The 27,833-nt window shown below is 40.6% G+C and overlaps 1 protein-coding gene across 1 annotated transcript in view; it reads right to left on the reverse strand.

The window, feature by feature from the left end:
• Positions 1-27,833, reverse strand: part of USP24 (ubiquitin specific peptidase 24) — a 4,679,666-nt gene that overhangs the window by 2,113,524 nt on the left and 2,538,309 nt on the right. The window contains exon 35 of the mRNA XM_044085508.1: positions 23,733-23,888. Coding sequence (XP_043941443.1) covers positions 23,733-23,888 — 156 coding nt within the window. The remainder of the gene's footprint in view (positions 1-23,732; positions 23,889-27,833) is intronic.

Below are 27,833 nucleotides of genomic sequence, written 5' to 3' on the forward strand. Positions count from 1 at the left end.
TCGGCTCCAGCCGGAGCCGAGGTAACGGTATGAGGCCTAAGAACATCGGCTCCGGCCGGAGCCGATGACGAAGCCTGCTTCGACTTCTCAACAGTCGACTCAAGAGCAGGAGTCGACTGCTTTGAAGTTTCTGAAGGCTTCCCCGACCCAGACTGAGTCGGGGGGCCTTCAGGCTTTAACAAGCCCCGCAAGATGAGCTTGTTCTTGCGTTCCTGCAGGACTCTAGGGCTGAAACCATGGCAGACAGCACATGAGTCCTGCAGGTGCACAGGTCCCAGGCAATACACACAAGAAGTGTGACCGTCTGTCAGAGACATTTTCCTGACAGCACGAGTCACACTTCTTGAAGCCTGAGACCTTATCCTTAGACATTAAGGTAAGAGAGGCTGTACACAAACACACAAAACAGACACTCTATACTAAAAAATTTAAAGTTATTTAGCAAAAACACATACACACAAGCCCCTACAACACTAACTTAAAAAGGGACTGGGGTGAGGGAAGGGCCGAAGGCCTAGAACAACAATAAGAGGGGTAGGGAATCAAAATTTAGGGTCGATAGAACTAAATATTATAACTAACAATAACAATATTTCTGACTAAAAGAAAGGGGGGAATTAGTAATACCTCAAAGGTAAAAAATCCACTAACCTGCCTGAGCCGGTAGAAAAAGCACCTCGTCAGCTATAGCGGCAAACGAGATCTGAGTAGTTACCGCCTAACATTGTGGGATATAGGGGAGCCTCGAGCCGGTGGAATTAGCTCTCGAGCTTTAGTATTGACCGAGTCGGAGCCGAGGATCGGCTCCGAACCCATCCAGCAAGAATGAAGGCGAGATTGACAACTTAACATGGGCACATTAAGCAAAAATAAAGCAAGGCGACCATTTGTTTTGGCAAAGTACTGTGTTTTGGCATAACTACTATTTTGCATTGTATTAAGTGCATAACTAGAGTTATTCGAAGTATCTCAAAGTGTGTAAAGTGCTTACAGTGTGTGCTTATTACTGTGCATTTATTCCGAAGAGTTTGTGTGTGCAAGGTGCAACATGAAGTACAGACAAAATACAGACATTTCCAAAAGTTTCTTGTGCTGGGGGTATCTACTCGCAAAGTGCTGCCATTACAGATTGCTTCTTGCACTGTAAAGAGTTACTTAGCAAAGTACAGCCATTTTGGGAAAGTGTCAGTGTGCTGTGTACTGTTAATTCACAAATTGCAGCTATTTCGAATGTTTCTTACTCTGAGCTTCTTCTGCCCAGTTTATTCGTACAGTGCAGTTATTTTGAAATATTTCTTACACTGATAAAAGGTGATTTCTTACAGTAAAGTTATTTCAAGAGTATTCTGGGGACAGAGAGGCTTATTTTACAAAGCTCAGTTATTCAGGGGCTTGTGCTATTATTGGGCATAGTTACAAACACTGACAGATGTATATTTTTGTGTGTGTTCGTACATACTTGCAAAAGCCTTCAATGGTATGTGTTAATATGGCAGATGGATTTCAAAAACATCACCACTTGTATTTGATCAGAATATTGCAGAGACCTGGAGAATATCTGAGCATGAGTACGATATTTTTATACAAGCAACTTATTCTGACAAAGATGCATGCACCACGGTATTCATTTTGCTAAACCTAGCTGGGTCAGAGGCCACTGAGAGTGTTCATTTGTGTATGCACCAGCAGTATATGAGGGAAATGGTGAAAAACGTCACATTGTTGTACAAGCTGAATCAAGGAAGACCCAGCATCTTTGAAACCCCCCAATCAAATATTCCATCAGAGAGGCATTTGTTTTATACAAGAGATCAGAAACCAGAGGGAAACCTTTGCAGCTTACAATAGTGACCTGAGAAACAAAGCTAAAATGTGTCGGTTTGGTGACTTAAAAGATGAGTTAATAAAGGACAGGTTTGTATGTGGTATTAATAGTGCTGCAGTGATAAAGATTTTGCTCCGTGACAGTGATTTAACGCTGAGCAAAGCTATTAAGATTTGTCAAATCCATGAAGTTACAGAAAGGCACACAAGTATGCTTGCAAGTGATAAGAGCATGGTTTCAGCAGGCTCCAGAGCAAATGCAGACAGCATGCAACATGTGGCTAGCAGAAGCAGGCCTAAGCACATCATACCTGTACCTCTGCAGGCTCCCCTGGTAAAACCCATAGTTTTCCAGCAAATTCTAAGAAAAGGACATGCTCAGTGCAGTACAAGGGTGAGTCAGCAAAATCCACATCCACTTTATTGTTAACTGTCGCAATTGTGGTGCCAATCATGAGTCTAAATGTGAAAAATGCTTAGCATTTTGGCAGCTATGCCACAAGTGTAAAAAATGGAACCATTTTAAGAAGTTTTGCAAATCAAGTAAACCTCACACAGTCATAAGGAAGGGTCACTCAGAAAAGCAAGTTGATCATATAGAGAGCTGTAATTCTACTTTCTACGTAGATTGTGCATCAGTAATTGGTGAAAAGGTTGATGCAGTGAATTTATTGGCAAGGAGTGAAGTGTTTTGTACTGTCCCGATCAATGGTACATCCATCGATCTTAAAGTGGACACTGGCTCAAACTGTAATGTTAAGTCAGCAAACACATTTGCTAAGGCAAGAACCGGCGAACAACTCAGTGTGGCTAGTTGTGCGAAACTTGTTACTTATGGAGGTGAAGAAATTCAAACCAAAGGCTCAGTAGTTCTTTCATGCTATTTGGCTAGGAACTGTTGCAATTTGTTATTCTATGTAGTCCGAACACCTGATCACTCATTATTGAGTCTCAGAGACAGTTTGCAAATGAATTTGCTTTCCTTTACCAAAGTTTAGTTTCAATTTTACTGAAGCTACTTTCTCAGAGTATGCTGATGTTTTCAATGACAAGTTGGGCAAACTTCCAGTTGTGTATTCTATGAAGTTAGACCCAGATCAAGCCAGTGGTCAGACCAGCAAGAAAAGTTCCGATAGCTATGCAAGACACAGTTAAAGCTCAACTGGATAAAATGGTGCAGCAAGGTGTGATTTGTCCAGTCACAAAACCAAATGAATGGATGCAGTCCATGGTAACAGCCCATAAAAAAGGCACAGATGAAATCAGAATATGTACTGACCCAAGAGATTTGAACAAAGCATTAAAGAGGCCGCATCATCCAATGCATACAAGTCAAGGAAGTCGCAGGCATAATACCAAATGCTATTGTTTTTTTTTTCTGTCTTGGATGCAGAAAGTTCAGTTTGGCAAGTAATGTTTGATTGTAAATCCTCATTACTGACTACTTTCAGTACCCCATTTGGCAGATACAGATTCCTCAGTATGCCATTTGGAATAAATTCTGTAAGTGAAGTCTTTCAGTGTGTAATGGAGCAAATATTTTCAGGTTATCTTTGTGTCATAATAGTAGATGATTTCTTGGTTGGAGGCATGACAGAAACCTTAAGAAAGTTCTAGACAGAGCATGTGAAGTGAACTTAACGCTCAATCCTCTGAAGTGCAAATTCAGACTACCAGAAGTTTAATAGGTAGGTCATTTATTTACCAGCAGTGGCTTGTGACCAGACCCATTCAAGCAAGCAGCCATTCTTGAGATGCCAGCTCAAGAAAATGTTCAAGCTCTACAGCGCTTTCTTGGCATGGTCAACTACTTAGGCAAGTTTATACCAGATTTCAATGAGTTGACAGCACCTTTACGAGAGCTGACATGTAAAAATGTTACATGGCCTTGTTTGGTGCAGCACCAGAAAGCATTTGAAGACCTTAAGTGGAAAATTGCCACCCCACCTACATTAAGATACTATGATGTCAATAAACCAGTAACTGTTTCCTGTGATGCTTCAAAGTTTGGTCTTGACGCAGTTATTCTTCAATAGGGCAGTCCAGTAGCCTATGCATCTAGATCTCTTACTCAAAACTGAACTGCAATACGCTCAAACTGAGAAAGAACTTTTGGCAATAGTGTTTGCATGTTCAAAGTTTCATGATTATATCTATAACTGATCACCAACCTCTAGTTACTATTTTAAAGAAGTCTATGCATACAAGTTTAGCGAGATTACAATGAGTGATGCTCAATCTGCAAAACTACAACAAGGGTCTATATAAAAGGCAAACTTCTTTATCTGACGGATAACTTATCCAGATCATCCAGAAATACAACGGAACGGCTTCAAGCAGAGAATTTTGACTTTGATGTCATGGAAGTGCATAATTTTTCTACCACGAGACTCGATGAGCTGAGAGATCATACAAAGACTGATCAACCACTACATTAATGTTGGATGGCCATTAAAGCAATCTAGTGTACCACCTGAAGTGCAAACTTATTTTCCTTACAGAGATGAGATGTTGATGGAAGATGGCATTATTTTCAAATGTCCTAAAATTGTTGTTCCTGCTTCTTTACAACATGAATATATCCAGATTTTGCATTGTGGTCACCCAGGTTCCAAATCTACCAATAGAAGTGCAAGAGGGCTAGTATTTTGGCCTACTCTAGCAAAAGACATTGATAAAGTACTTTTTTCTTTTTCTTCTTCTTCTTTTGGCTTTTCCCGGTTAGGGATAGCCACAGCAGATCACCTGTCCACTCATGATTGGCAGTGGAGTGTTTTTTACAGTGTCAAGTTGCCAGCCCGGCACCCAACCTTCCACAGAAGGCACACACACGCACACACTCACACCTAGGGCCAATTTAGAGTGTCCGATGTGACAAACAATGATGAATATTTCCACTGCAGGACACTTCCAGAATAACACCAGTTTATCTACATTCTGCCATTTTTACAACTATTAATTGCTAAATCATTTCATTAAGGAAGCCAGCTCCCCCAAATTACTGGATGCCATGTGGAGCTACTACTCTTAACTAGAAGTACTTTTTTCTTGTTCAGTATGCAATAATACTAAACCACATTTGCAAGAAGAACCACTTCAGCTAAGTCAAGTTCCTGAACTACCTTGGTCAACAGTAGCCACTGATATATTCGAGTGGAAAAATTAGCATTACTTGGTGTTGGTAGACAAGTTGAAAACTCATTTCTCAGTCCATGGTAGTCCACACAAAGTTGTTTCTGACAATGGTACCCAATTTACCAGTCAGTTATTTCAGAAATTTGAAAAGAATGGGACTTTGTACGTGTTACTAGTAGTCCAGAGTATCCACTGTTAAATGGATTAGCTTAATGTGTAGTACAGAGTGCAAAGCGGCGGGCGGCGCAGTGGTGCAGCAGTTAATGCTGTCACCTCACAGCAAGAGGTTCTCCGGTTCGATTCTCGGCTGGGGTGCCTTCTGTGTGGAGTTTGCATGTTCTCCCTGCATTCACGTGGGTTTCCTCCGGGTACTCCCATTTCCTCCCACATTCTAAAGACATACTTCTGGAGCGTTTCTCCCCGCGCCTCCGCTGAAAACAGGATCTGTGGAACCTAGTCGGACTTTCCCGGTCAACAAATGATAAATAAATAAATAAATAAAAAAGCAATTGCTGGAGAAATCGAAGCATCAGAAACATACCCCGTCACGATATACATGATTCGCCTGCTCAGAGACTTCTATCTAGGCCAACCAGAACAACATTACCTATTAGTTCCAGTTTGTTGAGGCCTAAAGCTGACAACAAGACAATTAGAAATCAACTTTTCAGAAAGCATTCTTTCCAGAAGTTTAGTTATGACAAATCAAGCAGATTTTTTCGTCTATTAAAAGGAGGAGAGAGAGTGAGGATACAAACGGCAAAAGGTTTCGACCGGATTGGTCAAGTAATAGGAATATGTACTGAGCAGGTAATTTACTTCATAGAATCTGACTGTGTATTACAGGATAAATCAGAGACATCATCTTCCTGTACCAGAATCAATATCGTAGCATTGTTCCTGTGATACAGACACTAGATCTCAGAGCAATCAAGACAATGTTCCTGTTGCAGAACATGTCTTACCTTCTATTTTCAACCCTGATGAATTTCCTGATGTCTTCAAAGTCGAACATTCAGCAGAGACAGTCCCAGTTGCTAGACCTAATTCGAATTTCTATGTCACATGATTTGGTCGCATTTCCAGACCTAAAGTGTAATACACAGCAACCTCAACATAACTGTTTATATGTATTTAGTTCTGTATAATTGCATGACAAAGAATTATTTGTATCAACTGCATGTCAATCAATGTTGTCAATATTGCATGACTCGTTTTTCAAAGAGGTAAGATGTAGAATAGTGTGTGTGTGTGTGTGTGTGTGTGTGTGTGTTGTACCTTTAAGAGGCATTTCACGGTCATCATATGCATATAAACAGCAAGAACGTGTTATCTTCAGTGCCATTTTGAGAGTGCAGCCAGTGAGTGAGCATGTATGACTGCAATAGCTAGTTTGTTTATAAGTTTATCTAAGTTAAAGTTACCCCTCAATCCTGATTTGTTTGTACATAATAAAGCTGTTTGAACAGAATCCACGAAGGCTCATCCATTTTATCCTGACTGGATGAACGACAGATAGATTACCATAGCTTAAACTGACTGGGTGGGGGAAGGAAGAGAGTACAAGAGCTCTTGGAAAATGATCCTAACAAAGTCTGTCCTAGAAATGGAGAAGGATTATAATTTGAAGTGCACTGTAAAGATATGCACAGAGGACCACAGTATTTTTCCAGAATACTTCCAGAATCCATCCCTTTCCAAAAAGCCACAGAAAAAAACAAGGCCTTAACAGAGTAAGCACCTTGATCCTGCCTAGTCCAGTGAGTACAACAAAAGAGAAATGCACGAGACAATTTGGAAACAGTCTACCTTGACACAGGCTGTCCTTCATTGTTCACAGTATGTGTATGTAACTCTGCTGATGCCTCTTCCAGGGCTTATGCCCACTGGTACTGTTTTAAGGAGGTTTGCAAGGCTGTATCTCAGAGCCTTTCAGATGGTGATAAAAATTATACTTTAAATTCTCCTCTGGATACAGACTTACTGTTTTGGTCTCGCTGCTGCAGAGGAGATCAAAAAGTATGATGAAAAGGACAAGCTGATCCAGGGAATGCCTAAGATGTTTCAGCTTTGCTCTTCCAAATTGTCCAAGGATTTTTCTTGCTCCTTTTCCATTTTTGGCAGAAAACAGAGCTAACAGTCTCAGAGTTTGGGTAAACAGAAGTACAAGGAATAGTAAGGGAGTTCCAAAAGGAAGCCTCTAACCACCCCAAACCAAGGACAGTCCATTATGCCTGAATGACCATTCAAGAGGCCTTGTGACCCACTATCCCCCCCCCTTTTTTTTCTTCCAAAAAGTCTTAATCTCCAATCTTCTCTTTGGCAACAGACTGCTTCAGATAAATTGATTCTGAATTTCATTCATCTAGGTTACAGATGGCCATGGGAGGAAACTGCTCCTTACCAGGGGGCCAGTCCTCATCCTCCAGATCAGACTTGTTTCCACCTGTTGTTCATCACATGCTGTCCCAAGGACATAGTGAGGCAGTTCTTCCTAAGTGGGGAAGGCAATTTATTCAAGGATGTTCCTAGTGCCAAAGAAAGAAAATGCTTGGAGACCAGTTATGGATCTTTCTAGCCTAAGCCTGTTTGAAATAGTGCCTTACTTCAGAATGACGTCACTTCACAACTTGTTACCTCTTCTTCATCTTTCTAGTTTCCTGGCAAAACTGGACTTAAAAGATCCTTATCATCACATCCCTATTCATCCAGACTTCAGACGTTTCTTAAAGTTCTGTATGTCTGGATCAGATTATTAGTTCTCTACCTTAAACTTTGGGCTATGCACTGCACCAACAGTGTTCACAAAATGTCTAGCTCCAGTTACAGCTATTTGTAGATTGTTACAGGGTAGCCACATTTTTTCATATTTAGACTACTTGCTCATCTTTCCTAGTCTTTTTCAACATGTCAAGAACCTATCACTTGGGTCTTCCTTGACTCCTCCACAAAGGGATATGTTCCTGGGATCACACCTCTCAACTGTACAAATTTTTGCAGAATGCCTAGAATTTTGCCTCATATTTTTCGTCTGTTTCTCATAAAATTGTGGCTTTCTGGCAAATTAGTGGCAAATCATTAAAGACTGAAGTTAGAAAATAGTGACAGACATTCGAATTTCAGACTTCATACCCTTCAGAAAATTCATGTTAATGCACAACCTGTGACTCTATCAACTTTCTAAGTTTGTAAGAGCAATATTTAAAAACTGTCACCATTTTGGGGCCCTTGTCCCACTTTTATTTATGACTTTGTCGAGATTTCTTGCTTTAAGAGGTTGAGAGGTATGCCTGGGATGTCAACTATACATCTCAGTTCAGTTTTTCTTCCACAGAAAAAAAAAAAAAAAAAAAAAAAAAGACTCTTATTTAAACATGTTTCTAAGGCTTTAACTTGGACATTGGTCACTGTGATGGAATACCTCTTGATTTGGGTGTCTCAGCCTCTATGATTCTTAGGATACCCCTGACAAGACTCCACAAGAACAATACAGTGGTATCTTAAGTTTTTTTTAAACAAAAAAAATATTTATTCATTTTTCATGTATGACATAGGCAATCTTACATTTATATAAATGAAAATAAACTGTAACACAATCTCAGTTGCAAACATTATACCTTACAAACCATGCCAACACAACTATAGCTGCAAACATTATACATCACTTTTAATATACCCACCCACTGGCAGTTAACCGTTAAATAGCTCATTCATATCCTGCCTTCTTTTAAACCTCATTCCTCCTCTGGATGTATTGATCCTACATTTCCCATTTTTTTTTCCTATGTAATTTGCTGCTACCCTTTTCCAAATATCCAAGTTCCAGTTTTACCTACGCGACTATCTTCGTTACTTCTAATAAAGTTGGTATAGACTTTGATTTCCATTTTCTAATAATTGCTTTTTTGGCAGCCATCATAATTAGACTAAGCAAGGCCTTACTATGTTTAGGCAATTCAATTCTGTATCATAGCTCAAAAAAATAATTTCACTAGTTACTCCAATTTGCTCACCCAGCACCTCCAACAGTACAGACTGCAGGAAATCTTTAAAGTCTGCCAACTCACTACACTCCCAGAAAATATGTTCCCAGTTACCTTTTACCCATCAACCTCCAACATTTGCGGTCTACCTCAGGAAAAATTCCAGTCCTCACCTACAAGTAATATTATTTGCTGAAAGCTGATAAATTCTCTCAGAATTTTCGTAAGCTCCATTACCACAGTTTTCCATGGAATATAAATACATACCAGTGTAATCCTCCCTTGCCAGTAGTCCCTTAGTACTACAAATCTACCATTATTGTCTTTTATATTTTCTTCTATTACTATTGGATCTCCTCTTGTAATTAATAAAAGTGCTCCTCTTTTCCTTTGCCCCAGGTATTCTGCTGAATAACCACCCTGAAAACCTTTCTTTATCAAAGTCACATGTTCAATTCTTTACAAGTGTGTCTCCAGGAGCATAGCTATTTGCACTCTACATTTTTAATATAACTCACTGCTCTTTCTTTTTTGCATTTATCTGCGATACCATTAACATTTAAAGACATTATGGAAATAATCATATTCTTGAGGGATTATTCACACAATTTATATTTAACAGCTTTTTTGTTAAATGTCTGGTTCCAGCTTTTGTGTTACATACATGCACTATTTGGCAGGTTAATCATTTATGCAATTGTTTCGTGTTCTATTTGAGCCTAGGTCACATTTTTGCAGAATTTTTTGTTTTATTGCAAACCTTCAAAAAATATACACATCCCCCCATACCTCCCTAAAACGTATTAGCTTAATTATAACGCACAAAACTATGCACATAATAAGAACAAACATTCGAAACTGACAGCCACATCCTCAGGCTACAGACAACCAACAAGAAAGGTCAATCATGCTAAGATGCAAGATACAGCCTGTGCTTTTAATAAGTGCTATCTGGTTTTGTCTTATCTTTATATCTCACCCAGCTTAAAAAAAAACACTTGAATGCTTTCAGTAAACATTTTCTCCAGGCCATTTCTCTTTATCAGACTGTTTTCTGGTGACATGCAAACCAGACACAAACTGCTAATGATACCCTGTTTACCAGAAAAAAAAAAGCCTTAAACCCAGTCATTTTCTTATGCAAGTATGAGGAAAAAGCACACTCATTTTTCTTTTGTCTTGCTCTCATAACCAGACCCCCCCCCACACACACACACACACACACACTGCAGTGTCTACATATCTTAAAACAGAACAAAGGAAAAAGACAGAAGGGAGAAAAATAAAAACAAAAGCACCTGTTTATATAATTATCCACATTACAGTAAAACAAAAACCTTAGAAAACTTTACTTCATAGCTTGCTAAGAATTAAACATTAGCATTAAGAGAAAAAAAGATGTATTTTATCTACAATTAACATTCTTATTAGATATATACATTTAGACATACATACTTCTGTTTATTAAAATTTATGTACAGTAGTAACAACAGTGCATGTTCATAGGTAGGTAATAGGTTATTGGCCCTAGGGTCTATATAAGCCTAGCCAAACGATACCCTGGCTTTTGCCACCCAAGAAAATTATTTTCCTGTGCCCCAGTCAAGCAGAGTTACAGAAGTGATCTCGGGGGAAAATTTCCTATCTCCCATCCAATCAAGATTTTTCTTGAAGAGTGCTAAAGGTTCATAGGTAGGTACTAGGCTATTGGTCCTAGAGCCTATACAAGCCTAGCCAAATGGTACTTTGCTAGTTAGATACATGTACACTTTTGTTTGCTAGAATATATGTAGGAAAATGTAGTCAGATGCATGTACATTTGTTTGCTAGCATAGATTAATCTTCTTCTTCTTCTTTCGGCTTTTTCAGCGGATCACCTTGTCCGCACATTGAATGGCAGTGGAGTTTTACGGTGTCGAGTTGCCAGCCCCAACCTTCCACAGAAGGCACACTCACACGCACACCTAGGGCCAATTTAGAGTGTCCAATCCACCTGCAGCATGTCTTTGGGATGTGGGAGGAAACCGAGCACCGGAGGAAACCCACGCGACCACAGGGAGGACATGCAGACTCCGCACAGAAGGCACCCCAGCCGAGGATCGAACCGGAGAACCTCTTGTTGTGAGGCAGCAATGCTAACCACTGCACCACCGTGGCTGCCCGTGCTAGCATAGATTAATATATATCTATATATATATATATATATATATATATATATATATTTAAGGGTTAAACTGTTTTTAGCTAAACATCAAGTAAAAATGGCATCCAGCTGTATGTAGCATGAATGTTCAGTATCTGGTACAGCTTGAAGAAAAATGCTGATAAGGATAACTCCTTAAAGTAAAAAAGGCATTCAGCTATATGTAAGTGTCTGGTACAAATTCAAGGAGAAATACTGTTTAATTCCTAAGACCCAGGTGCAAGACTCCCTACTGGATTGGAGACAGGAATAAAAACAACAACTAAAGTTATTAACCTTGAAATGGATGACATCAGAAAATACTAAAGTAACAGACTGCCTTGCGATCACACAAATTCCAAACCTGTTAACATCAGCAGGCTGTTCTCGTAGACAAGATCAAAATGGCACGAGAAAGACTATAAAAAGAACATTAAAAGTGTATGATGTTAGATCTGATTTCTGTTAGATCTGTATACTGGAGATCATCATCCATGCCGTCTTAAAAGTTTAACCTGAGACATTAAAGCTGTAAACTGTACAGTTCTGTACTTGTCGTCTGTTGCATAAAGTTATTTTATTAGTACTGTGCATAATATGCTCCTAAAAAAGGCTACCAGTCTTCAAAGTTTAGTCATTAATCAGACTTTTATTTAAACAAGTCATCAAAACAAAGCAGAGCTGCATTTGACAGCACCAGCACAAGACTGTCATTAAATAACTTTTCAGTTCTCCTTCCTCCTCCCCTCTCCTAAGTAGTTCTCTGAAGATTAATGAGATAATGTAGGGCATATGCTTTACATTCCCCTACAAGTTTAACAAAGTCCACAAAAATCCAATATTTCCAAATTATCTTGTTCAGCTATGTTTCAAAAGTATAATTACTGCTTTGTAAACCCACATTTGTCTGTTTCCAAGTTACAGATTTTATTCTCTGAACATTAATAACATGAAGCAGGGTATATACTTTAAAGTCTCCTACAAGTTCAACAAAGTCCAAGGAAGTCCAATATTCACAGATTTTCTTGTTCTGTCATGTTTCACAAATATAATTATTTCTTTATCATCCCACAGTTGTTGATTTCCAAGTTACTAGCTTTAATCCTGTTCACCTCCAGCTCCCAAATCCTGTCTCAGTTTCATTTCCAACATATTCCTGATTCTTCTAGTCAGTTCTTAAGTTTTTCTTCCTTCTCTCAGGCAACTGAAACGGTGGAAAATATTTCACAGGCTCAGTCTCTCTGTAGTCCTTATCACCAGGAGAACATGAAGCAGAACCTCCTTCCTTATTCACAGCTCACACCCTTTGTTGGACAAACTTTTGTATTTCCTCTTTAGCATGCACTTCATCAAAAAATGATGTTACCCCTCCAGAGAAAAATAAATTGAAGATGGCAGAGTACAGCAAGTTTGAATCTCATGCCTGCTTTTTGACATTCCTTAAATAATGGAATATATTTACTACTGCCTGGTGTACAATGAGTAAAGATTCTCCACAAATACTCTGTCTCCCACTTTTAGCACCTTGTCCTCCTGCCACAGTTTTGTCAGAATCAACTCCTTCTGCCGATAACACTGCATAGTTACTATTTATGATCTAGGTTGTTTTCTAGTAACCATATTTGGAGCATACACACAATGCACCCCTTCAATTAACAGTTCCAGTTGTGGAATACCAGTCCAGTTGCTTATTTGTGCTTTCATAAAATAAAACTTCTCTGGTACAGCATGAGATCTCAGGTTTTCTCTACGTGCTCCATCCTCTAAATCTTCTCTTCTTGTACAGTTTCATATTCAGCCTCCGAATTTGCAGTTCTGTTACCTTATCTAAATAGCTGTTTAAAGAGTCTTCCATTTTTCTAGCTTTTTATTGTTTGTATAGATATACTCCATCAATATTTCATTTATTTTAACCAGTTCTGTATGCATCTTCTTTATATTCTCCTCTAGGTTACTGAAAGTCACGTTTGGAACCTGTACTGCTTCTTGCTGAACTGCAGTACTCCTCTCATTCTGTGTTTCTTTCTCACCTTTTTTAGCTTATTTTCCTCCAGGTCCTTTATATTTCTTTTTTTCTGGCATCCACACAGTGCACTTAGTATCCAGTTACTGAAATTTACCCAGAAATCTAGGTCCATTGGCCTTCTTTGCTAAGTTTCTGCTTTCAGACTGCGAGAGACAAAATTAAGCTGCTACTTGATGTGCAGCCATCTTGGAAGTCTGTATCTTTAGTCTTTTTGGTACCAGCATCCACATCCTTTATCGTTTCAAATCCCATTGCTGGGATTTGTCATAAAAGAAATCTTTTAGAGGAGACAACAAATAACCTTAAATTCAGGTCTTCCCTTCTCCCTGCTCCAATGCAGTCACCACAGATGTTTCGGACTTTGCTTGGGAACAGATTTGGGAGGGATAAAAGTGCAAGGGTGTGGCACACCAAGGTCAGATGCAAGCACATAAATATCTAGGAGATGGTTGACCTGATCAAGGCACTGAATTCTCTGAACCATTTTTGGCACCTGTGAACTCTTCCGAGTGGTTTCAGACAATATCATAGTCATGTGGTACATCAACAATCAAGGAAGAACCAAGCTGTACCCCCTTTGCAGTCTAGTCATCTTAGCTTGGGATATAGCTTCATAGCACAATCTCACTCTACAAGCATTCTACATTCAGTCAGAGCAAAATTGCGGGGTAGACAAGCTGAACAAGACCAGAGAGACCCTCATGAATGGAAACTAGATCACGGGGTTTTGAACATTTGATCACTCTGTGGGGAGTTTCTCAAGTAGACATTTTTGCCTCCTCTTTGAACAATCCACTGGCAGGATTCTGTTAGAGGACCTTGTGCAAGGCGGCCTGGAAAACAGATGCCTTTTCTTTGGAAAGAAATGTTCTTGCTAGTTTTCCAACCTTTCCACAAATACCCAGGCTACTTCTGAAGATTCTGAAGGAATACCCCAAGATCATTGTGGTGACTCCCTTCTACCCTAGGTACCTGTGGGTTCTCTTCTTTCAGAGATAATCAAGAACAATTACAGCAAGCTTCCATGCTGACTGGATCTACTTACAGAAGAGCAAGGGTGTCTAATGCACTGACATCAATCATTTCCAACTGACTGCCTGGATAACATGGTAATTCCTTTTAGGAACTGCTTACGGAGGACATGCAGCAGGTGCTAACTGAAGCAAGAAAGCCTACCACCAAGAAATCACATACTTACAAATAAAAAAGGTTTTCTAGTTGGTACTAACTTCAATGCTCCTATCTCTTTTCAACTACAGATTACTGCCTATTGGCAGGAACTCCCTTCTCCAGACTTAGGTGGAGTGTCTATTAAGTTCCCTTTTTAATGACTGCCTCAATGTACTAAGTATTGGCTGTCCAATCCAAATTATGTCACGACTCTAGAAAGCTTCAAACATACCATTTGACCCCCACCATCTGTTTTTCTCTCTCAGTATTTGTTGCCATACAGCTCTAGTCATTTGATTTCTAATAAAAGGTTCCCGTGTTGCCCTAAAATATATCTCTATAACAGGGCAGCACATCCTAGCTACTCTTTTGGTATCTCAACCTCCCCCCATGTTACTCTTGATGTCGTATCTGCTCAGAGGAAATTCATCCAATTCTTCAGTTCAACGATGATATCGTGCCCAGGTGGAATCCAATATGATTGTCCCAGATATAAAATATGTAGTATTACATGGCAATGCAGTACTTTAATTCCCTGATCCAGCAGTTCAAATGTTGCCACTCCTGCAATGTTCTCATTTATTCAGTGTCTCCACATGAGCTGGCTTACTTGATTCCTAGTAGATTTTCTTAACACAGACCCCTAAATATTTTACACCATCTCTTCTTGTAAATAAGAACGACTTTCTAAAATACTTTTTGACCTAATTCTATCCATTGGATTTTGATATCAATATTAAGCTTGTATCCTCATTTTTCCCCAGACTGTTTAAACCCTTTCATTAAATCCTCAATCTCTTACTGGTTGAGAGATGGTCTAAATAATATCGCTGACATACAATGCGATTTTAATGTTAAGCTCTCCCCATCTAGATCTCTCCAGAAGAGATTTTCTGATTTCTACAGTGAGGGGTCCCCATGTAAATTGCAAACAGCAAATGGGGCAGTGTCTGGTTCTCTTTGACAGACTGAAGTGTCTGGAAAGGCTACTCATAACTTGCAATTGTGCCTGAGACTCGCTATAGATGCACATCAGCACAAACCAAGTAGGGAATCCAATTCTTAATAATGTTTGAAACAGGAAATACCACTCCACCCTATCAAATGCCTTTTCTGTGTCTAAACTCTAACACAACAGGTCTCATCTTTATATGTGCATCCTTGCACCTCTATCAATGTTCTAATAATGTCATCAAAGGTAGTTCCACAAAAGTACACTGATCTGGGTGGATTACAAGTGGTACTAATCCCACTACTTTCAATGCCAGTACTGGCATAAATATTTTATAGTCTTGGTCTAACACTGTTATCAGTCTACATGAATTTGGCATTACCAGGTCCTTAACAGTCTTTTTAAAATAACTAGCAAGCCTTTTTTTCACAACACTGGAACCTCCCCAGAGTTTAATGCCATGTTCACCAAGATTGTCCAGAGTTGCCACAACCTGTCTGTACCCCTCCATTCCCATATTTCTACAGGCAACCAGTCATACTTCTCAAGTGTACCTGATTTTCTGGGATGCCCCTGACTTTTGACTGAAATTTTAGCTCTGTCCCTCTTAATTCCTCCTAAAAATGAAGACTTTTGAAGAAATGGTGGTGAATAAAAAGAAGTTATGTACCTACCATAACGTTCCATGTTAGATGTCTTCATCTCGCCTTCTTTCTTGCTTGTTGGGATCGGAGCCGACACTCGGCTCTGACTCGGCCATCTTCTATAGCTCGAGAGCTGTTTACTGGCTTGAAGCTACCTCTTTTCCCATGATGCCTAGCGCTCGCTACCCAGATCTCATTTGTAATAGCTAATCCCAGACATAGCAAGAATAATCCGACCAAACTAACAGGTTGGGCATATCTGTTATACTCTAAGTCAGTAGAGGAAACAACCAGAAAATACCCAGCCGGTGAAACCTAAACTCCTCTTGGTCCAATAGGACAAGGGGATGGAGGGGGGGACGCAAGAAAGAAGGAGAGATGAAGACAACTAACATGGAACGTTATGGTAGGTACATAACTTCTTTATGTTAAGTTGTCTATCTCACCTTCGTTTCTTGCTTGTTGGGACAGCGTCCCTAGCACCTATGATCCTGGGTGGCTCATTGGAACAGACTCTGCAGAACAGTGGAACCAAAGTTAGCTCTATTCCTGGAGGCCATGTCTAACTTGTAATGAGAAATAAAGGTATGAGGGTTTGCCCATGTGGCCGCGGCACAAATAAGAGTCCATGGGCAACCTAGACTGGAAGGCTACAGAAGTGGCCAAAGCCCTAGTAGAATGGCCTTTCGGTTTGGCAGCCAATTCTTTGTTTCTTAGTTGATAAATGAAGGTGATAATGTGAGACAACCACCTAGACAGGGTCACTTTGGAAACTGGAAGACCTTGTTTGCCCCTAGCATAGGAAAATAATAGTTGGTCCGACTTCCTTACATCCTTAATTCTATGCAGGTAAAAACGCAGTTGTCTATGAACATCCAAAAGGTGCAACTTATATTCTGCCTTGTTGGTGTAGTTCGGGATGAACACTGGAAGATCTATGGATTGGTTTAGATTATTTTCTGAGCACACTTTAGGAAGGAAGGATGGATTAGTTCATAGTGCTACCCTAACCTTGTGAAAGACTAAGTACAGAGAACGAACGCTTAGTGCTTGAAGTTCTGATACTCGTTTGGCTGAGGTAATAGCTACCAGAAAGAGAGTTTTCCAAGATAGAAACTTAAGGGAGCAGGAAGCTGTTGGTTCAAAAGGGGGCATAATCAAGGAAGTTAGTACCAAATTAAGGTCCCAAGGAGGAGGGGGATCTCTCACTGGGGGCCTAAGGAAAGTAGTCCCTCTAAGAAAGGCTTTACACAGCTTATGAGACATGATATTTAGATCAGCAAAGCCAACATGATAGTTAGTTATGGCTGCTAGTTGAACCCTGATTGTGGCAGAAGCGGACCCAGAGTGAAAAACCTCAGTTAGGAATTCCAAGATCTCGTGAACTGGGGCTGAAAAGGGATCTATGTTCCTGGCCTCTGCCCAATAAGAGAAACGTTTCCATTTACTAGCATACGTCTTCCTAGTAGCGGATTTGTGAGAGGATACAATAATTTCACGCACAGCCGGGGAAATGCTGGGAAGCCTGGCTAGGTTTGGAATTGGATCAACCAAGCTGTGAGCTGGAGGGTCTGGAGGGATCGATGCAGCTCTCCTGACTGATGAATCAGCAGGTCTGGAATAGGATCCAGGGTCCAGGGCTGCTCGAGGAGGTAATGGTGCAGGAACGGAAACCAAATCTATCGAGGCCAGTAAGGAGCAATGAGGATCATTTTGCAACCCAACAATATTGCTTTCTGTATGAGTTTGGGTATAAGAGGAAAAGGCGGGAAAGGCATAAAGAAGTCCCTGAGGCCAATCGTGGATGACAGCATCTCTGGGAGGATGACCTTGAAGCGGTAGAAGGGAGAAATAGTTGCTGCATTTGGTGCTGAAGGGGGTTGCAAACAGATCGCAGCAAGGCTGTCCCCATTTGCGGAAGATGAGATCCGCAATTACCTGATTCAGAGACCACTCGTGAGGCATGAGAATAGCTCTGCTGAGCCTGTCCGCTATGACGTTGGAATTCCCAGGGATGTGTGCTGCAATCAGAAATTGTTGGGAGGAAATCGCCCACTGCCAGAGTCTGAGTGCTTCTCTACATAGGGGGTAGGACCTGGTTCCGCCCTGCTTGTTGATGTACCACACTACTGACATGTTGTCCGTCTGAATTGCAATGGTCCCAGAACGGAGTGAGTCCTGAAGTGCTTGCAACGCTAGTAGCACAGCTCTCATCTCCAAGACATTTACGTGCAGATGGTACTCATGAGGTTGCCATATGCCTTGGACTGTCCTGCCCTGATAATGCCCCCCCCAATCCCATCGGTGAGGCGTCCGTGGTCACTGTGGCAACCGGAGGGGGTTGGATGAATGGTCTGCCCTGAGACACTAGTGGGGAGACCATCCACCAGGAAAGGTGTCTTTTGCAAGCTTCTGTAATTATGATCATGTGAAACATGGGGAGTTGTTGAAGAGAAGCCACTGAAGGATTCTCATGTGAAAGCAGGCTGGAGGTATCAGAAGAATTGCTGCTGCCATAGAACCCACAGTTTGAAGGACCAACTGGACTTGTACCTTTTTGCATTGCATGAGGATATGAACTTGCTGCCGAATCGTGGCCACCCTGTCCGACGGTAGGCTTGCGGACATACTTTTTGTATCTAGATCTGCTCCTATATAGGTAAAAGATTGACAGGGCAACAAGGCAGATTTTTCAAAGTTTATGGTAATGCCTAACTGGGCACAGATTGCGATTGTATAGTCCCCTGGCTTGAAGAAGTTGATGCCTGGTAGTAGCAGTAAGGAGCCAGTCGTCTAGATAAGGAAACACCTGGAATCCTTGACGTCTCAGGTGAGCCGTGACCACTGCCATACATTTGGTGAACACCCTGGGGGCTGTGGTGAGACCAAAGGGCAGAGCTCTGAACTGATAATGACTGGCTCCCAGCCAGAAGGGAAGGAATCTCCTGGAGCACCTAACCATCTTGATGTGATAGTACGCATCCTGGAGATCTACTGAGCATGTCCAATTGTCCTGACCCAAAAAGGGTAGAATGGACTGAAGCGTGACCATCCGAAACCTTGTTCTTTGAACAGACTTGTTTAGTCTGCTGAGATCCAAAATTGGTCTCCAGTCCCCTGTCTTTTTTGGTACCAAAAAGAACCTTGAGTAAGTTCCGGATTCGAGTTGGTCTGCTGGGACTTCCTGGATGACTCTTTTTTTTCTAGCAGTCTTGAAATTTCTATGACTGCTTGGGCCTGGGTGGAACATCTGGGGAGGATTTGCTTGACGATAGGGGAGATTGGAAGAAGGGAATTGTGTAGCCTCTGGATATGATTGAGTGTACCCATTTGTCTCACGTAATGTCTTGCTAGACTTTTGGGTACAGTGAAAGTCTTCCCCCTGACTGCCTCCAGAGGCGGGCAGTCTGGCAACCCTTCAGGGATGCTGGAAGGGCTTATCAGAAAAAGATTCTTTGCTGCCCTGGTTCTGCAGACCCCCTCTGCCTCGAGGACAGCATCTGTTGTTATTTCCTCCTCTGCCCCTGGAGGAAAAGTCACTACGTGTATCAGGCGAGGCTCCCTGGGATTTCCGAAACCACATTTTTCCACTCTTCTGACCTTTGGGATATGGTCTGGAAGGAGTGGAAAAACGGACTCGCACAGCAGAGAGTGTCTTGCCTTCCTGTTCACACCTAGTGAGAGTGTCCTTCACCTGTGGTCCAAAGAGAAATGAACCGTCACAGGGGGTGTTGGTGAATGACGCTCTAAAGGGCTCCGCAAAATTACACAGCTGCATCCATGCGTGTCTCCTAAGGGCCACGCCTGTGCCTGCGGCTCTACTCGCACCATCGGCTGCATAGGAAATGAGCCTCATGGAGGAGTTAACCACTGAATTAAGGGTCGCCAGCTGAGAAGCTACTTTAGCTTGAACCCCTTCAGCTGATGGATCCTGGAGGGTATCTCCAAACTCTTTTAGGAGATCCCTCTGAAGCCTGGTGAAATGGCATAAGTAATTCAGTGACCTCATGGAAAAGGTCGCTGAAGCAAACATTCACTTCCCATATCTGTCCATAGTCCTAGACTCCTTGTTTGGAGGATGGACAGAGGAAGACGTTTCCGCTAATTCCTTTTTAGTGGCCGCCGCTACTACCACGGGGTCGGCTCTGATCCCAACAAGCAAGAAAAGAAGGCGAGATAAGACAACTTAACATCGTGTGATAAATAATGACAATAATTAGAGTTACATATTACTTTTATTTCAGAAAATGTATATTAATTTGCATTCTCATATTCTAGCAATGTTTCAAGTCAATAATACAAATGTTTTGAAAGTGTCCCTGATTGTCCCTGATTATTTCTGGATTTGTCCCTGGTTCTGTTGCAATTTGTCTGTGATTGGTTGAGAGCTATGCAAAAGCAGTCAGTCCTGCGAATTTATTTACCAGTTGCTTAGCAATAGCCCTTCTAACCTCTTCTGAAATCTCACCACCTAGGAATTCCATTTGTTCACTCGAGAGGCCTGAAAGGGAAAGGTGCCTTAGATAAGCAGTCAATTCTTCTTTCACTTGCTGCACCTAAACCTCTAAGCTGTAAGAGAGCTTCAGAATATTTCATAACTTCTCCAGTATCTCCTCCAATGACTAACGTTTCCAGTGGTCTCTTCCAAAGTCTGAAAAATATCTCGCTCTTCTTTTTGTTGTTTTACATATCTTCACCAGCACTTTAATTGCTCTTTGGGAGCCTGTATTGTACAATCCATTTATAGCAATTTGCTGTCTTCTAATCCTACTATCCTCAAATTCTTGGAGTTCTCTGTGTTCTCCTTAACTGTTCTCTTTCTGCATCAGAATAATTTACTTTCATTTGCAGTTCTCGTAATTGGTCCAAAAGTTCCTTCTGCTTCCTCAGCTTCCTAATTCTGTGCTCATTCTCCTTCTTTTGCACCTTTTCTACAATGTAACTTTTAATTGCGTCCTGTTCCAAGATAACAATCTCATTCTGCCTTGCTAGTAGAAGTCATATTTGCTCCCGAATCCCATCTTTAAATCCTTCTGACTCTAAAGTAGGAAATATCCAATGTTTATCCAGATTCTTTAAATCTTAGTCTTATCCTGACTGTTAAGTACATGTGATCTTAGTACATTATTGATGTTTGTCCCTCCTACTAATTGCCCATATTTAAAAGTAACAAAAATGTTATCTATTCTAGACAACCTTGAATATTTAGCAGAATAGAAAGTAAATCCTTCTTCTCAGTGGCCTTTTCAAGTCATAGGCCCAATTGCTCAAGTGAGCATCTACATTTTGTCTCTGCTTTAGTGAGCCGCCTTCCGTCCTCTTCCACCTTGTGTTTCATGTTGGTGAAAAATCATGTTCTAGTCATCCATAACTATTCAAATACCTTCTTGAACACACACTATTTCTGACACATTTTATTAAACATGGTAACTCCATTCTTAGGGGGAAAGTAGATCACCACAATAGATAGGACTTGCAGTGATTAAAACCTGTACCATCACATACCCCCAAATCCTCAGCAGGCAGCATCTCTATTTCAATAGCCTCACTCCTCTGTCGGGCCTTCCCCATACGAGTTCACCAATAGTTCACATCTCCTCCTTGCTAATTTCACATACTCTGCTCTATCCAGGAGCATCTCCTGCAAGCCCACCAAACCTGCCCCTTTTTTCCTAGTGATGTTCAAATTCTCTCTCTCATCAGGGTTAAACCATTTACATTCCTGATAAAGATCTGAAGATCGGGTATTGCAATAAAGTGCTAATAGGCCCCTAATACATTTAAGAAGTACAGATACATGTAATTCCACCCTGTCAGTGTTTAAAACTCGATTATCCCACCATTTTCCTACTACTAATCAGCTCATTTGACACATTATTATTCGGAATATATTCTACAGATGTAACTTTACAATGGAAAAAAAAACTAAAAAAGAAACCATTCTCAACTACATACAACCTTTCTAAGTTTTCCAAGGAGGGACCATACACTCTAAAATGAGAGAGAGGCAAGTGTCTCCCTCCCATCAAGAGAGACTAGCATCACAACTACAGGTCTGAGATGCCCTCAGAGCCCATCCGTCAGCCAACCCACTAACAGCTTTCTCCAATCTCTCTTCCTCTTCTTCTTCCCAAAGCCTACCATCTACAATTCTTATTCAAGTACTAAACATAATCACCATTTTCTACTACCATGAAAAATCAAAACGATTAAATTTTATATCACAAAAACCTGGCATTTTGACAGGGGTGTGTACACTTTTTATATCCACTGTATGCATTGATTCTCATATTCAGCTTCTATATTTCATTAAAAATGGTTACAAGGATAATCTCCTGATAAATTCTTGCTTCTGGAGACGCAGAAGTCCTTAAACATCCAAGCTCCTCAATTTACTCTCCTTAGTTATTGCCTTCTTCATCCTAAGTGACTTCTACTTTTCTGATATTTCATGCAGTTGCATACATTAGTCTGGAAGTCTAAAGTAGGGTGCCCCAGCTGCTTAGCCATCATGCACCATACCAGAAGTTCTATGCCAAATGATTGTTCTCAGTGGAGGTGAAAAGATCTATTTGAGGTGATCCCCACAGCTTCATCAATTCCTGAAAGACCCTTTGACTGACCTTTCTTTTATGAGAGTCTGCCACACAATTTTGCTCCGATGATATGCAAGATGCCTGAAAAGTGAGACTGTGCTGAAAAGCTATTATCCCATGCTACCATAGCTAGTATACAAAATGGGTAACAGCTGGTTGCCCTCTTTGTACCACTTCATTCTGGTGTTGAATGTGAGCACCTGTAGTGGTCCTGGCTCCCCCTTACTTGCCCAGGGCACTCAACAGCCGCAAAAGAAAACTCCTGGCCCAGGGGGCTGTAAGGAGTAGAACAAGAGTAGTCAAGGAAAAAGATGAATGGTCTGAGGAACGAGAAATGGCAAAATTGCCACCACTCTGCGATTGAGGCACTTTAGCAGTCTGCTGTGGTGGCAAAGGCTGTTTATTCATGTTCTTTTTGTGGCTGAAAAAAAACACTAGTAGGTTGTTCCATGGTTAAGTCTTAAAATAAGTCATATTTCTGTGGAAGCCTGGCAGTAGCAGTCAATAAAATATAAGCTATAACACCACCAAAAACAGAGTAAAACACACTTTAAACACTTACTCCGGCTCCCAAACGTATAAACCCACCTTTTACCTCAGAAAAATGATTTTATATTAGTTTTAACAACTTTATTCCACACAAGTGAAGTAACACACCTGATTAAAAGTTACTAAAAGTCGCATGACAGTCAAAAAATGTTTTCTGGCTTAAAATTTAAATTTTCACAGAAATAGTTTAGTTTCTGTCATAAAAAAGCTAAGTGTGGAAGTTTTGTTTTTTCACTGATGGGAACTTATCTGCCCAGTAATGGGAAGTGTTAGCTGATTCATAATCCTCAAAAGCTCACAAGAGGACTGCTAACCAGAAGCAGGAAAACTCTTAAGTACTTGGCAACCAAACCTCTTATTTTCTTCATTTCAGCTCAAGCAGAACTTGAGCATGTAGAAGGTAGTCTTGAAGCTTTGGAAGCTGGACAACTGTTGTATTATGTGCTGGATACAGCCCATATACCTAAAGCTACTATAGCAGTGATCCTTGTGATGAACATCTAAATGTGTCATAGTTTAAAACTTCATATGTACTATTACAAGCAAATTTTCTACATTATGTACAGATCAAGAGACACTTCAGATCACAAATATCAAAGTTCTTAAAACCATACAATAAAAAATATATACAACAAATTCAGTTAATAAGTAATACCAGACACAGTTCATACCAGTTTGCTGGCAGCGGAGCTGCAGACATGTGACCAGCAAAGATAAGGCCTCTCCTGCAATAATGGCATCTTTGTTGGAAACAGAATGCTGTTTTACACAGATGCCAGCATGCAATGCAGATGCTTCTCCTTCACTTCCTGAACTGCAATTGCTTCCTAGAAAAGACAAATCAAAACATAAGAAAGTATTCATAGGTATGTGTACAATTTTTTTCATCCACATGCAAAAAAAAAAAAAAAAAAAAGGGAAGTTGTCTAACTGAATTTTACACATACAAGACACAAGTATAAAGCATTCCATGGCTTCAAGGTTGAAGGCTGAATGACAGCCCTGGCAATCTATTATGCAAACGACAGTCAGAATTCTAGACAATATATGTAGCAAACATTTGGAATTGTTCTTACCTAACAGATGCCAAATAATGAGAAGCGCACCATGTAAGAGATTTAGGTGCTGATGCAGCAACAGCTCAACAGCAGGAGGACGGAGACAATTACAGTACAGTGGAGAGCAAGTAGGACAATTTTCTATGTTAAAAACCTCAAATGAACCTGATGAGTTTTCAAGCACACTAAGATCCCAAGGAGGCAACCACTTCCCAAGTGGGCAGACATACAACACTTTTCCCAAAACTATTTAACTTAAATATTGTTCTAGAGGAAATCAAAGGCTAGATAAGGAGAAATGGCTGACAAATGCAACCTGACAGGGGAATAAGAATAAAACAAATCTACCTGAGGTGTTTCCCACAGCTGGATTAATTCTTGGAAGACCCCAGTATTTCCAGTCACAAAGATCTGTCCTGGTACTGCTGAGCTTGTCTGCAATTAAGTTTTGCTCTGATGGAAAGTATGAAGCCTGAAAATTCAAACTCAGCTGAGTTGCTATTTCCCAGACAATCATAGCAAGTCTGCAAATAAGGTAAGATCTGGTAACCCCTTGTTAACGCATCACTGTGGTGTTGTCTGTATAAACTTAGAGGTTCTGGGGACCAGAGATGATTTAAGGTTTTCAAAGAATTAAATAACTGTCAACATCTCTGACATTTATGTGCTTTTGTCTTTCTACAGGGTTCCACAGAGTTTCCACTTTTACCCAATCGGAAATTGCTCCCCACCCCAGGTTTGATCCATTCGTAGTGACAGACTAGAGAGGTCAAAAAGGAGAATGGGAAGGCTTTGATTGAAAGAGGCCTGGTCTACCTGCCATATACTGTTGTTATTTACAAATCTCAGAACCAGGACTTGAAAAGATAAAGTCGGTAGATATGGAGTATAAACTGATCTGAGGTACCATTAGATTTTCCTCATTTGGAGTCTGAATGGAGAGACAAGTCAGTACTGGTCTGAATGGAGAGATAAGTCTGCAAGCAAAAGAAGAGAGACTAGTACTGCTGAAACTGAATTCATCCGCAAGTCTTGGTGAGTACCTTCATGAGGTGGACCCTGTTTTTTTTAAATACAAAATCTCACCAAGACAACACTAATATAGAGACTGTATTTATACAGCATATATCATGGACAGAAGGTTAAAAAATGAAAAAGACAGCTGGGTACACAAGACCCAGTATAAAAAGTGCCCGATCCTGGTAGGTGCACTGGTGCCAGAAGTGGGGAAAAAAATGATAGTGTAGAATCTTCAAGACATGGAAACATTCCTGCAAATGGGGCTAGGCCACCCTGTTGTAGAAGCAAGCAGCAGTCTACAAAAATCACAAAAAAATAGGTCAAAGAAGAGCCATAAAGACGACAGAGTGAACTATTGAGAATAAGGAAGAAATTGTGTATTGTTACTATTACGCAAGAAGCCCAACATTTCCAGACAGATGATGTACAAAAAGATTGAGAGAAATTAGAGGAAAGAAAAATACTTCAGTATGAAAAACTGTCAGGAGCTTCAAATAAAAGTGTGTGTTCATAATACAACAGATTCATGACGAACATTATATACACCAAGAAATCTTGGTCCATTTGGAAAAAAAGGCAACTGAGGAAGCACGAAAATATAAAGAACAAAATCTAGAGACTTTTGAAAGGTATGAAAAACAAATATGGATATGGGAAAGAAATAAATCTGATCTGGCGCAATATTTATGCAAAGGAGAAAGTCAAACTACTCAACACAAAAAAGGCAACCACAAAGATATTCTAAGAGAAATACAGGCAAAGGCATCCAAATATTGAAAAATTCACAATAAAAAAATAAGATCACAAAAAAGGAATGTAAAACAAAAGATTAGTAAAGTAGAAGTTAAAAAACTCAAGTTATGGAACACTTGCAAAGCGAAGGATTTAGTGTAGAAAGTTTAACACAAGTCACATCACAGCATGACAGAACGAGTCCCCAAAGTAAGGAGAAACAAGAGGATCAGGAGACATCTGAAGAAATATGGACATGGGAAAGAAAGACAGATTTAATATGGTACAATATTTATGCAATGGAGAAAGCAAAGAATCAAAATAAAAAGAGCAGCACCAAAGATATTTGAAGAGAAATACAGGTAAAGGCATCTAGACACGGGCAATTTTACAATACAAAAAAAAAAGAAAGAAAAAGAGGAAAAGTAGAAAACAGGATTGGTAATGGAGAAGTTAAAGAAATAGAAAATTAGGTTATGGATTACCTGCGAAGTGAAGGATTTAGTGTAGAACTCAGAAAACATCAGAGCAGGCTACACCAATGAATCCCCAAATTAAGGCAAAACCAGTGGAGAGGGAAATATCTGATCAGTTGCCAGATGAAGATACTTTAGAGTCTTCCATAGCAAACCAGTGCAATATGTCCAGTTGGAGTTGCACAGTAAGGGGAGGAAAGTACAGTTGTGTACACTTACCATAAATGTAGATGTTCGAGTGTCTTCACTGTTGCAGTCATGACTGTAGGGTTCTCCCCTGCCGGCAGGCAGTCCTCGGTCGGCCAGAATCCCAATGTCTGGGTCCGGCGTCGGCTGCTCAGCCATGCTCCCTGACGTCAGAGCGCCAGGAGTACAAAGCTGACAGCAGACGCCATGTCCTCCAGTTTTTCTTGCCCCAGATGTCAGGTGTTCCAAAATGAGTAAGATCCCATACCCTTTGCAAATACACCTCAGAAGAAGGGTGAAAAAGGGTACCACACAAAAGAAAAAATAAGAGGGGACAGGAGGGAGGGAAACCCAGACTGCAACAGTGAAGACACTCGAACATCTACATTTATGGTAAGTGTACACAACTGTACTATGTTCATCGTGTTTCACTGTTGCAGTCATGACTGCAGGGTTGAATCCCAAAGCAGAATAAAAGGGAGGTGGTCATAAAGTAGAGGGGGCGGATAAAAGGCCCTGCAGAACTGCAGAAGCAAAGCCTGCCCTAGACTTAGAGTAAAGAGGTAGATTGTAGTGCTTAGAAAAAGTATGCACTGAACTCCAAGTTGCAGCTTCCAAAATGTCCTTGGTAGGAACTCCCCTGAGGAAGGCAGCTGAAGTGGCAGCAGCTCTGGTAGAGTGAGTCATAATACTCCCTGGGATTTGCTTTCCATGGTGTGAATAGCAAAATCTGATTCCATGAGCAATCCATTTAGAAATGGTCTGTTTTGAAATAGCTTTACCTTGAGAACTTGAAGCATAAGAAACAAACACTTGCTCTGATTTCCTGATGTCCTTGGTTCTGTCCAGGTAAAAACGTAGTTGTCTGTGTAGATCCAAGGAATGCAAGATCCTTTCCCCCTTATTTTGAGGAGTGGGGAAAAAAGTTGGTAAGCGAATAGTTTGATTTAAAGCCACTTTGGAAACCACCTTTGGCATGAAAGTAGGATTAGTCCTTAAAGACACCCTGATGAAAAATAATATAAGGTTCCACAGCCATGAGAGCTTGCAACTCCGAAACTCTCCTGGCAGAGGTCAGAGCTAACAGGATGGCTGTCTTCCAAGATAAAAACTTGATGTCAGATGTGGCAGCAGGCTCAAAAGGAGGTAAGGTGAGTTTTTCCAAAACATAGTTGAGATCCCAAGCAGGAATGGGTGGAGATCTAGGGGGCCTTAAGTTCTTAGCTCCTCTGAGAAACTGTCTCATGAACTGGTGGGAAAAGATTGGAGGGTCTGTATTATAATGAGCAGAAATAGCAGA

This window comes from Protopterus annectens, chromosome 10.part0 (genome assembly GCF_019279795.1).
Source record: "Protopterus annectens isolate FY-2018-M chromosome 10.part0, PAN1.0, whole genome shotgun sequence".
Taxonomy (NCBI): Eukaryota; Metazoa; Chordata; order Ceratodontiformes; family Protopteridae; genus Protopterus; species Protopterus annectens.